Below are 13,895 nucleotides of genomic sequence, written 5' to 3'. Positions count from 1 at the left end.
CTTGTCGGGATAACGAACGCGGAGGAGAAAAACTCGGGTTTTTGAAGCAAAGCGTGAAACTCCTATTCATTATTTTTTATAGCTTGGAAAGAGAGCCTGATAGAAATGAACAGTGAACACGCTTTCATTTCTCATTTTTCGGGCGTTATTTGATGAGGGACAGCAAATTATGCTGACACTGTATATCGAAGTTTGGGTTTCCTTAGCTGTCGAGAGATAGACGGCAATTTGCGTCTTCGTAGAGCGCAATTTATCTTAGACACATCTTTGGTTCCACTCTGCTTTCCAACGCCTTGATTAATTGCTAATTAATTTTAATTAGTCGCAGAACAGCAGCCTATAATAACCTATTTCTTCGCCTTCTTGACCATTATATAACGTTTCATACTCGACTAAAATTCCGCTCAACTCCGCCACGTTTCTAAGATCTGATTTTTCAATTCCAGAACCGGATACTGTCAGCAAACTGGCCCTTCCTCTGGGCAGCGCTTCGCCCCCCGTGCTTTGGGGGGCGCGTCGTAAATCAGGTAAGTTTATCGCACTCATATATTTCTTATATAATTCAAGTTTGCTTAAATTCGAGTCGAGAAAGACCTGTTTCCTTCTGTCCAGACAATTTGTCTAGACTGAGGTTATTGCCGCTAACTCTTATTTCCTTTTTGGTGTCGATTACACATCAGACATAAAAATATAGCATTCTCGCTAATTACCATTGTCAAGGGGCCCAGAAGATGGGTAGGTACAGGAACACGTAGGAGAGATCCTAAATAATACCGTTGTCGATGCTGAAATGTCAGCTATTTTCTAAGTTCTATTTACTGAGTAAATTCAATTATTGTGAATCTAGCGGTGGCCCCCGGTGTTCGAAAGGTCTTGCTTTGGATCAGTACTTTCCCGAAAAAGTCAAGGAAATTTGTCTTTGAAATGGCAGGGGACGCCAATGTAATTAAACACAAAGAATTGCTAAGGAACGCCCTAACATGAGTTAAGATAGTTCAGCCGTTCCGATAGCGTTCTGACCTATGGGATGATTTAGGATGTATAAAACGTAAAGTTTAAGCAATTTTTATTAGACTGCGCCACAAGTTGAATCCAGGCTGTGATTAGCTTCAGCACACGTCACCATCCAGGCTTTTACCAACTCATCATCCCGATGATTAACAATTAACATCTTCAGGTACAGGAAAGGGAACTAAGGTAAATCGAACGTCCCTGCAATTTTTTTTTATAAAGTACGTGTGGTTTTCAAATATGAACTTTTATCGCTCGAATTTATTGAGAACTTAACATTTGCAGTAGATTAAAGAAACTTTAGAGAATTACCGTCAAGAAATTGCGGTTGGGCGAGTCATTAGGCCCCAGCTTAAAACTGCAAAGTCTGAAGAGTTAAGTGATATTTATTTCCGGATTTTCTCATTTTCTCATCGTGTCCCCCAGTTGGGAGTAAACTTCCTTGGAAGTTTCGCGAGGAGGCGTGCTGACAATCGCAGACCTGTCTTTTCAAGTTTGAAGAAGTCGAACGAGGGTTTCAGATTATTTCCTGGTTGTTTTAGACCTAGGCAGCTGGAAACACCATTTAGGCGTACAAGAAATTTAAAAAATACAGCAAGCTTGCAGCATTTCTACCTTTCTACCTATTTACCAGAAAATGTCACTGATATCATCTCACTGAAAATTTGGTTGACATACACTTTATCAGGCATAAAAATTTCAAGTGCAGCCACACAAGACACATTTCTCAGCAAAAATCATGTTAGTTAAATACAAAAACGTCTCCGGAAAACGAGGTACTTTTAATGAACTTAGAACCAGTAAAAGAACTAAGGGCAAATACCTCAAGGAGTCTCTGCTTAAGGTTAAGTATGTTGAGGAGTTTCCTCCACTAAAACGGCGTAACTCTCAAGAAGTTATCGGTAGCTGCAAACAAATCGCAGATGATCAATTTGAAGAAGTTAAGTTGTCTGAAGGGGACATGTGCTTTGAAGAGTGGAGGTGGCAAGAGTATCAGCAAAATACTAGAGGTAAGAGCTACTTGGAGTATTTATTTGGGCTGGGGATTTGGTGCCCGGAGCCAGCACACCATGGGGGTGTGGTAGCAAGTTCCTTAGGAGGTTCGAAGGAAGAGTATGCGTTTAATAATATCCAAAACGCAAATGGGCATATCGGAGGTGCGTGGACTCCTCCAAGACCAGCGCCAGCAAGCTTTGTTGACGCATTGCGCATATCTAGAGCAAAAGCTGAACCTGCTGCTCATTCATCAGCAGATACCACTAAACAGCACTTGGCATCGATAGCAACACCTCCTCTTCCTTTTGCGCCTGTTTCCCGTGTTTTACCCTCCTCGATCCAACCAATCTCAACTAATACCACCCCTAATACGAACAGAGGTGGACCAGTCAAAAGCAGAACTATCCCCAGTTTAATTTCCCCATCAGAAACAATTTCCACAACTGCACCAACTCCAGTTGCGACGCGTGTTCCACCACAGTCACACCACTCATTTCTAAACTTATGGTTCCTGCAACTCTCAGATCAGTTCGGCTCCAGTAAAATCTTAAGTAGCCTGGACCCGTTGTTTCAGGAAGGGAATTTCTATGCTGAAAGTTATGGATATCCGACAGTGTCGTGTAAGATGTTCGGAACCATGGTGGTTAGGAATGTCAGTCCAGTGTTGAGCAAGAGAAGGGACTTGACGGCTTTGTTCTCGCCCTATGTCAGAGCGAAGGCTGAATTGAAGAGTTTGTTTTAATGTGATTTGGCTAGTAGTGTTACCTACTTAGTTTTGTACCAAGTTTGTAAAAATTGTTGTTGGGTCTAATTTTGAGTTTTTTTTATTAAGGAACTCGGTTCGCGATATTAATTTTGTTCCATATTAGCTAGAAATTGATCTTTACAACTATTCAGTTTGAACCGTCTTATACAACACGTGTCTGTTGAGGTCACTAATCTTGGTGGACAGGACTTCGTTTGATTCTATGCGGATCTGAAAGGACGTAGCTTACCAAAGGGAATTTTCCAACAGGTTGATTAAAATCTATTATAGTATGTAAACGGAATATTCCGTCTACTTAGGAACGTGCTCATTCATCCCTCCATAACGCGTCCCGAATTTAATGCCCGTAACTCAAACCGTTTTTGAAATATAAAAAAAAATAAATAAATAAAAATGAAACGTCCTGCATCTTGGGAACGAAGCGATTTCGGACCCAACTTTATTCCTTCGAAATACTTTGTTTTACGAGCTCTACATTCCCCGAATGCTTGTCGGTATGTTTATGAAACATCCTGTATATGGGGAGTGATAAATCATCGCATGGAATGCTATCAAGAAACAAACCCCATAGATTTCCAGTGGGAAAATAAAAAAAGCCGACTAACCTTACACGCTCTGGATGCATAAATCTCTGTCTCCATCAGCTGCGGCTTCCCATCCAGTCTAAGAGCGTTTTCGAGTTATTTAATGGACGACATCCATTCTTTGAATAAAAACAAATAAGACCTTAATCGGAGTCATTCTTTTTTGACTTCGATGTTCTCAAGAGTTTAGCAGAAATGATGGTCGACCCCATGGGCTCTTTCACCTCACTGAGAATGCGTTAAGTAAACAGGAAACGCTGCCAACACTTTATTACCGAAAGAATGAGAATTTTCTGAAATGGTGTGTTGCAAATGTATCTGTGCCCACTTAATGCATATTTTTACCGAATATTTATGTGTACACATATCTGAACATGTGCCGTACGTACATGAATGGTTGTGTAAAAAATCGACTATTTAACAGTCTCATTCATGAATAAATGACCGTGGGAGTGTTGTATCGCCTGCTGGGTACCTATTTTACATTATTCGTTTAAATATGGACAGGCAAAGTGTAGGATGTGCTTATCAACATAACATAGGTTAGTTTGCATTTAGATACCTCGGGTTTTTCCACCAGATAACTATTTCTGAAATGATCGAATAGCAAAGTCACGAAATTTCTCGTAATAGTTTACTGCTTCAGAAAAATCGAGGATTAATCAGAGATTGTATTCATGTAAAAATCAGCGGCGCAGAGGGCGTTTTAATGTTATATGTTAGAAAAGGTGATTGGAAAACTGTCTCAAGGTTGTTTTATGTGACCTGAGCGTAGCATGCTTCAGAACACTCGGGAGGGCATAATAATTGAAAATGTCGGTTATTTTTTTAATTCTTCTTCAGATCTACGACACAGATATTCTTGGAAAATGTAAAGTGTCTTCATGATTTTTTTAAGGCCGCATTAAGAAGTATACAAAGAAGCGTAAAATATAGTAGTTTTATACTTAAGTCGCATCTACCACCTCACCTCCACTAAGCTAGCATGCATTATCCTCACTTCGTCGCACTCCTTTCGAACTTTTTGGTAGATGTCACCGCTGCGCCAGGGCAAAAAGCATCATTGTCACAGCTTTAACGACTCTGTCCTTCACTTTGGACAGTCACTATTATGTGTACATTGATATGTTTTGGTTGATTACCGGTAAGTGGTATGCGACATGTCTCGTTTAACAATGTAAGTTGCACAATGGGAACTACATATTGTCCCTGGTGAAGGTTTAACCGAGGAATACTTGTTCTTCCAGTCGGATGGTAAAATTGAGCAATCATAGATTTAATAACCTAAACACTTCCAAAATTTCCGAATCAGTTTTTTCTGTGCAGATTGGCAGAAAAAATTAATTTTTTTTTCAGAACTCTTTCTAAACCTTTTACTCCTTTCCACCTTTTTTCAGACTTTCTATACATCGCAATAATTCGTGGAACTGTCTATCTTCTGTCCTGTCTGCGGACAGAGATTGCATGTTTTTACCTTACATAGAGCGAAAAGATGTACCTTCTTGCCCTCTTGCTATGCTCCATGTCATATCGATGAAGTTAAACTGAAGTTAGCTCTATCAGTTTCCATATTGAGACTGATACATTTTACGTCTTAACATAACTATTTTAATTACTTAAAAATCTCTTTTCAATACAAGGAAATGTTATTAATCTTGGAAGTTACCGAAACTTCTTTGCATTCAGATTCGTTATGAACTCCTGCTCCTTGCTGATTACCATGCCATGAACTAGTGTTATGATAGATAAATATATAGCGTGTTTGTGACCTAGAAGAAACGAGGCTGCTTTTTAAGTGAAATTCATACCTCATCATAGGCCGGATTCTTGAAATCTCCATTCGATTTCAATTGCCATTTTATCAAATTTAATTGCCGGATTAAGCAACTTTCGGAAAGACATGGTAAAGGAATGTATAGATCGCTGCGGATAACAAAGCTTTTTGCAAAAATTTCAAAATGTCTTTATCGAATTTCCATTTAAAAAGACCATTGAACTCGATAGAATGATAATCGAAATTTCGAGAATTTCGCCTCACTCCTCAGGTCACCATTAATCTTCGATTTGATTTGTAGGTTTAATTATGAGCTTTATTAGCAATATCACGTTTTTCATCCGTCATTCATTAGTCTATTGGAAATTGCTTCAAACACGTGCAGTTTAGATGCATTTGAGGATATTTTGGGTATAATTTTTTTAAATTTAACCTGTAACACTGAATTTAACTCACTTCGAGTCCTTAATAAGTGACTAATCCGAAATCTCCCAAATGGCGACAGTTTTGCATTTCTGGTAATTAAAGAGAAGAAAGATAATAGTTCATTTTAATAACTGTGTTGAGTCGTACTTATGCCGGATTAAGTCCAACCCTGTCTACCATTTTCCAGCAAATTGAAAAGCTTAAACGAAAATAACAAAAACATAAAACAAAGTAGAGAACAAAAGATAATGAATTTCAGTAATTAATTTCTTTCAACCTAATACAGTGTCAACAAACACAATGGGACAATACCTTGGCATTAACGACTGTTCATTAATAATCCCTTATTCCTGCTTTGCTGCTTTATGAACGCGAAACGCAATATATAAATTAGACCATTTTACCTGCTGCACTAGTCCAAGAGCATTTTTTATTTTTTTTAGGGCTTTATCCAGCCACCAGGATGAAAAATGGGGCTTTTGATTTCCGTTTTAACTTGAATCCTTAATTTACTTGTCGACGGGATTAGACAGGGGAAGGTTTTTTGAGGGCCGGATTTACACGTCCTATACGGACCCCTTACTAAACCGTTACTATCAATGATAAAAAATGGACATCTTTGCTCGTGTCTTGAACTTTCGTGATTAAGGGCTCTTCCATCATTTAAGTGGACACGAACATGTTTCAGTCGCGTTCTAAGCGGACATAATTAAGAAAATTTCAGCTAAAAGCGGCCCTTTGTAAGGCCAATTAAGATATTCGGATAATAATTAAGGGAGAAATCATACTTCAGGCGTCCGCCCTTTTTATACCTTAACAAGTTACTGTTTCTCCGTCCTAAAGCTCTTGTCTGTGTGTGTAAGAGTGTTGCTCAAATATTGATCAGCTGGTAGTGAAAAAAACGTGTTTATTATTCTGATAAATGTCCTGTCTGTCTGCTGTTGGACATCGAGCTTCCCTGAGGACTTGTATTTGCTGAAAAAGTGGTGCCATTTGTCCACCTTTTGACGTCTTTTGCAGGGATAATTTTAGGATGGCGACAGGTATTTCAGTAATGCAACGGTCCTTCTCGTCTCCAAGTTTATTAGAACAAGGTAAGAGTAATTATTTTTAGCCAAATTACAGCAGTTTGCAATTTTCTCTTAATACGAACTAATAGATATTTATAATTCAAAAACAATATGACAATCCTAAATTCTTGAAAAAAATGTGAACAATCCTGAATTCATGAGAAATATGTGAGAAACGCCGAGTCCCTGAACAATGGTTCCGAACCATCAATTCACGAAAAACGTATAAACTTTCCTGATTTAATAACCTACCAAGTTCTCGATAACGTTTATCATATTATCACCAAGTGGAAGTGTTCGGTGCACATTCGTACCACACTGCCTAATGATTTTGTAACTTGGGACTTCAACCTCATCATATTAATGTATCGATGCAGACCATGTATCTTGTTCTCATTAGAATTAGGTGTTCGTAAGTCTTAGACATGCAAGAACTAGTCTTGACAATAGCCAATCAGCCACTATTCAAATCATTTTTTTCTGACTTCTAAGAACCCTGCTTTATTAATTAATATTGTTTGGGCATCTCCGCCTTAAACTGCGCCAGCGTTTATACGAGGATAGTCCCAGAAATATCCGACCTAACACTTAAAGAAAAACAAGTTGGAAGCTATTGCATTATTTCTCAACATAGTCTTCTTTTAGATTGGCAGACTGTCTTCAGCAATGTTCTATACCCTGTTTATAGCGAGAAACTTCGAATGTTTCAAAACGGGCACCAACCTCGAACTTCATTTTTTCATTATTGGCAAATCTCTTTCCGCCGAGCCATTTTTTCAAATTTGGGAATAGAATAAAATCTAATGGGGCTAAATCTGGCGAATGGGTCGGACGAGGAAAAAGTTCGAAACCAAGTTGATCGATTTGGACCATCGCGATGACAGAAGTGTGGACTGGTGAGTTGTGTTGATGAAACAAAATTTTCTTTTACGCCCAAATTCTGCAACAGATTTGTATAATCTCCGTTTATAGTTTTTCCTTTAGAGAGATAGTCAATAAAAATGATCCCAAAAAACTGACCTTTCTTGCAGATGGACCGACGTTCGTCTCCTTTGGAGTCGATTCTCCCCTTTGAGTTCATTGTTTTGACTCCTCTTTCGTCTCAGGTGTGAAATGATGGAACCCATGTTTCACCCATAGTCATGGATCGACGCAAAAACTCCGCTTTATTGCTGCGAAACTTTGCAAAACCCTCCCTTGAAACGTCCTCACGGCGCTCTTTTTGTCCAGTTGTGAGTAATCGGGACATCCACCTAGCGCACAACTGCCTCACATCAATTTTTCGGGTCAAAGTGCGATGTTCAGTACTTTTTGAAATGTCTATCGTCCCGTGCAATATTGTGGATTTTCACCACAGTTTCTGCAGTGGTCAGATCTGAATCGGGTCTACCATTCCGAAACTGGTCTTCTCGGTTCGTACGAGCGCGTTGAAACTCTGTCACCTAACATTTTACGGTTGTCAACGAAGAACCAGATTCCCCCAGCGTAGAATATAAATCCACTTTCATGTTGGATGAACTAAGATCTTTCAAATTAAAGTATTTAATGAAGTATCGATGACCCATTTTTTCCGTGCTAAAAAAAATTCTAAAAGTGTTCCCAAAAAACAGCCCCGAAACAAACACTAACCAAGGTAGCACCTTCGAACTTTAAACATAAATAACCTTTTTAAGGTTAGTTCTCTGGGATATAGGATATTTGAAGAAAAAACAGCTATCTATATATGTTAGGTCTAGTACTTCTGGGACTATCCTCGTATATTGTGTAAAGTTTTGTTAGTGGATGAATCGTCGTTTTTCAAGGTTTTGTTGGATAGACAAACAAGAGTTTTTGTGCTGTAGTACCGGTCAGGAGTCAGACTAAATACAAATTAGAAACGTACTGCCAGACCTTAGATCATAAACTTGTTGAATTTATATCCCTAGAATGCTATAAAATTATGCATAGAAGAATAAGAAATATTCATAATGGGTGTCTCAAACAAGTTACTCGTTTATATTGTCCAATAAGTACCAATAGAATTTAGGTATCTATACAAAAGACCTCATGGCTTCTCTCTCTCTCTCTCTCTTTTCTTACTTTTATTGCAGTTTCTTTTATTTGCACATTTAATTTGAACAGTACATTTTTACCGACGTACACTGGCCCGCAATAGTCTTGGTACTCTTCTATCAAATGTATATTATTGCCTATTTCTTTTTAACAACTAGTATAATTTTTATTTACACTTTACATATTAATTCATACACTTCTACTACATTAAATTATATAACTAATTATAGATATAATTATCGGCATGTTAAGAAAAAAAAATACATTTTCGACCGGCGGGCAAAATACAACCTCGCAAAAGACTTGGTACGCGTAAAATTATATTTATTTTTATTTTTATTTTTGATGATATTGCAAAAAAAAAAGAAAGAACAGCCGAGGTAGGTCTAAATATCTACATAGTATATTAAAATCAAATTTGTTATCAGTTTAAGTTTACTTTTGTTAACTTTAAAATGGCACGAACAGAATTAAATATTAGTGAACGCAAAATTGCAATAAATTTGCATAAAGAAGGAAAATCCTACACTGAAAATGGAAATATTTTGAAAAGAAGTAAATCCACAATTCAAAAAGTTATTAATCGACATAATGCTGAAGGAAGAATTCAAAATAAAGTTCGAACGGGCCGCTCACGGAAGTTAACGCAACGAAAGGAAAGATGGATACTCATGGAAGGCAAAAAGAATCCCAAACAAAGTGCGGCTGAGTTGCAGCAACAATATGGAAAGATAGTGCATGAAGACACAATTCGTCGAGTATTACATCGAGGTGGTTTTAAAAGTTGTACTCCTCGCAAGAAGCCATATGTTGGGAAGCAGAATAGGTTGAAGAGATTGAAATTTGCTCAGGAGTACAAAAATTCTTCTCCTGATTTCTGGGATGAAGTGATTTGCTCAGATGAAAGTCGATTTAATGTTTTTGGATCTGATGGATGCATAAAAGTATGGCGAAAGTCAAATACGACATTGAGTCCAAGCAACACTATTAAAACCGTGAAGCATGGAGGTGGCGGAATCATGGTTTGGGGTTGTATGTCCGCAGCTGGAGTGGGTAATATTTATATAATAGGGAATCATGGATCATAAAGTGTATCTCAACATTTTAAAGACAAATTTAAAGCAAAGTACCCAAAAGTTAGGGCTTGCTGAGGATGTTTACTTCCAGCAAGACAACGACCCCAAACATAAGGCATACAATGTACGTCAATGGCTCATATATAATACCCCTCATTTGTTGGAAACACCTCCTCAGAGTCCAGACTTAAACCCGATTGAACATTTATGGAGTGTTTTAGAGTCGAAAATTCGTCAGCACCATATTCAAAATAAAGAATGTCTAAAACGGATTATTTTGGAGGAATGGCCTAAGATAACCGCTGATGTAACAAATAAACTTGCTCATTCAATGCCAAATAGGCTATGACAAGTTATAAAATTAAAGGGGTACCCAACAGGGTACTAATAATTATATGCACCAACTTTATTCTGTTATAGGTACCAAGACTTTTGCGGGCCAGTGTATCATAATTTATCTGCTCATCGGTACCGTCAAACACCCGACAAGAGATTTTAAAATTCCTCTCGAATCCATCCTCTTCGGTCGACTCGATGAATTTTGACTCTTCCCACATCTATGCCGATCTTCTCTAAAATCTCCACTTTACTCTATCACAGGCCTCAATGTGAGAAAAAAACGTCTCCTTCGGAAAAATCGTTTTGTTGGCCGTAAAACACAGTGGCATGTGTTAGTGTCAAAACACGCGCGATAAATCCCTCTATCGCACGTTTATCTGTGAAGATTTTACCGCCCATTCTGCCTTCGGAGGAAAAAATATTTTATCAGACACGTGCGAAAGTGTCTTTGCTGCGCTCAATTGCTCGCATCAGACATCAGCGCGCGGTAAAGCGCCTCTTTCCGCCCTTCTTAGGTAGATAACTATTGTGATGTGTTTCTTATGCTTTCTCGTCGCCAAAGTATGGCTGTCTCAAGCGGCATGTGCTCTTCCTCTCTATGTTCGTGTTCGACGATGGTCGCGTAATCGAACAGAATTGTGTCGTCACGTAAATAACTCCTCAATTTTGATTCTCAATTTTGATTCTCAATTTTGATGTCATTGTAAGGGCCCCTTCAATTCAATGTTTATAAGGTCTCGTGCCATAAACTGCCAGTTATATTGCGAACCAACACAGCCCTGTTTTGTTGGGCAAGTTGCTAAAACTTATATGAACCAGTGACATAGACCTGTGCAATAATTCATAAGACAGCTAAGCAATAAACTTCTCCTCAGAATTACCATTCAGTTTTAAGCCTCGTTATAAACCCACACCTATTCAAATTCAAAAGAGAAATCTAAGTAATTTATCGTATCTTCGAACTAATCGAAATTACGGGAATAATTTGCTATAAATCTTGGGTTTTAAATCATTCGTTATCGCCTAGAGTGTACTGTATCGGAAACCCCCGGGAGTGTTTCCAATTAACTGTAAGTGTGCATCAATCTAAAAATTATTCAGAAAACATAATTCAAAATTGAGGTCTCGAAGGATCGAGGAATCTGGGCAACCTATTTAGGGCAAAAGGATCGTTTCCTCGATGCAGTGGAGACGTTTTCCAATTCCTCCAATTGCTGCAGCAAACGTCATTGGAGGTTTTATCAGTGAATTAGTTGGAGATAATTTATTGTCTTCTGAAATATAAACACAATAAATGCTAAAGTCTTTTCGTTCGTTTGTGAAGAGCACTGAGACCGAGGAGAAGCGGTCGTGTAATTTCGATGAAAGCTCTCCTTATAAAAATCCTCAATCTTTCAGTATTTTTAATTTTGCAAATGGGGCGGACGATTCTGGGCACACCCCATGGGAGGAATGCGGAAAGGGACTACCTCACTTACTGCGGGCACCGCCGTCAGTGAAACAGAGTTACTTAAGTAGTGCAATCAGATTGCTTTTGACATTATAATTATGCACTATCGCGACAAGTTTTATTGAACCGAAACGCCAATTATTATCCTCGCAAAGCCATCAAACCTCAATGATTTTAACTGCCCGTTAAGCGCTGATCGGCCTTTATTACCACCTCAATCAGCTTTACGATAGATCATCTCGAGAACACAGACCTTTATGGGTAAACTTTAACTGCAAATCGAAATGTCCGTAGTGCCAAAAAGCTTACTTTTTCGGCACGTTTCCCTCCAGCAAAAATACAAAAACATTACCAGACTCCCAACATGAAACCCATTTTTCTTCCGCCCAAGCGATTATAAGTTTTGGCACAAAACTCCCCATATTCGATGGTGCAAATTGGACTTAGATTTAAAGTTGGCTTCTTAGATGAAAACAAACCGAAAATAACGTATCTGCAAATTAGAGTTTCAGTTTGCTTGGCACGCTTTTGTGTTTACCGAACATATAAAGTAAACAGATACATCAGCTTTGCATAATTGGTGAAGACAGGTCGCTTGTTTAGATATGAAGAGATTGCGTGTCTGCGTTTGAAATATGTGTGTGTATAAGGACTCTGTTAAAGTAAGAAGAAGTGACTAAGAGAGAGTGAGACAAATAATTGAAGTTTGAATTCACTTAAAGACAGTAATAATGCTCAGTCAGAAACTTGAAATTGCTCTCCTTTCGAATACACCCATTAGCTCTTTTCCTTTTATTTTATTTGAGAATTAGGCCTCGCACGCAAGTAGGGGCGGAATTGTCCATTATTTTCAGTTAAAACTGACTGAAAATAACATTCATCTTTTGCTAAGGACTCGAACGAACACCCTTGTTAACGAGCCCGTCTTAAGGACCCAGGAAACATCAGCAAAAGAACGAATTAAAATACACTCAGTTTCATATGAAATGCACCAGCCAGTCATAATAATAATTAACTCTTGTAAGTTAGAGTAATAAAATATGAAAAGATCGTAGTTTCGTTAAAAAAAGGAAAAAAAATTAATTAAAAAGTGAATAATGGGTGACATCGCCTCGTGCAGAAATGCAAGCACGTATGCTTTGCAACCAATGATCAATATCCTCTTGGGGTATTTCATTCCATATTACCTCAAGGTTGTGTTGTATGTCATCCAAGTCGTTTGGACGCCTCGGTAAATGTCGAAGACGGCTACAAAGATGTTCGATAGGTGATAAGTCCGGCGAGTGTGCAGGCCAAGGCAACATTTCCAATTGTGCTTGTTCCAGGTATCTTCGAGTAACGTTCGCAGTATGCGGCCTTGAATTATCCTGTTGGAAAATCCCGTTTACTAAATTCTGCACGAATGATCCTAATACTGGCCTCAGGACATTGTTAATTTTAATGAATAAAAAACCTTGAAGATCGATGATTAAAAAAAATATTAGCGTTCTTTTTGACTGAAACTCAGATCATTTGACACTCCATTGTAAAGCATTATTTTGCCAAAATTACAAGTTTTAATTATTATCATTACTGATGGTGGTGCATTTCATATAAAACTGAGCGTATATCAAAAACGAGTATCTAAAATGTGTGAAACATTCTCAAATTCTTCTTCTCAATTACTGAGAAATAATAGTTTCATCATTTTAAAGTATCGATTTGAGGTAAGCGGGTAACTTATCTTGTCCTCGTTTTTATTTTCTGTGCTGACGATTACTTTAAGTGATATTTGTTAGTCAACACTTTCTTTGATTTTAGGTTCCTTTGATAATGGTTCTTTGGTAGATATGAACGCATTGTGCCTGGTCTAACGTGACTAGCTTAACGTGGCACCATTTTGCGATGATTCTTTAATGTTTTGTCACTTCTCAGGTGATCTACATCACTTTTAAATGACCTCTAGCGACTCTCTCACTTGGAGCCATTTAACAATTGTTCTCGAATACTTAGAAACAAAACGCATAGAACATATATACCCATTAGATAGTTCAGTGTAGTTCTGGTCAATATATAGAATACACCGAGTCGCATAAATTTTATTTTACGAATTTTACATGTCAAATGTACTTATCAACTTGGTGCATTAATAATTAATGAAACAAATATTTTATTTACTTTGGCGTAATTTATACAAAATGGCGATAATGATTTTGTTTAATTCATAAGTTTCACAATTTGTTATACAGATTAAGACAAATTGCTCTTGACCTTTACAGCCGAGACCACTTTACCAGAAACGTTTTTTGTTGATAATCTGAGAAACTTGGCTGATTCACGGCAACTTATCAAATCCGACTAGAGCAAAATCA

General features: G+C 37.9%; 1 protein-coding gene across 7 annotated transcripts in view; it reads left to right on the top strand.

Annotated features, from left to right (window-relative positions):
• The window catches only part of Pde11 (Phosphodiesterase 11), a 101,209-nt gene that overhangs the window by 15,840 nt on the left and 71,474 nt on the right, over positions 1-13,895 (top strand). For all 7 annotated transcript variants that reach the window (XM_066281493.1, XM_066281484.1, XM_066281486.1 and 4 more), the window contains exon 2: positions 447-527. Coding sequence is in view for 4 of the 7 variants with exons in the window: in XM_066281484.1 (XP_066137581.1) it covers positions 447-527 (81 nt within the window). In the remaining 3 variants the exon portion in view is untranslated. The remainder of the gene's footprint in view (positions 1-446; positions 528-13,895) is intronic.

Source organism: Euwallacea fornicatus, chromosome 4, assembly GCF_040115645.1.
Source record: "Euwallacea fornicatus isolate EFF26 chromosome 4, ASM4011564v1, whole genome shotgun sequence".
NCBI lineage: Eukaryota > Metazoa > Arthropoda > Insecta > Coleoptera > Curculionidae > Euwallacea > Euwallacea fornicatus.
This window is presented reverse-complemented; position numbering and strand designations above follow the sequence as displayed.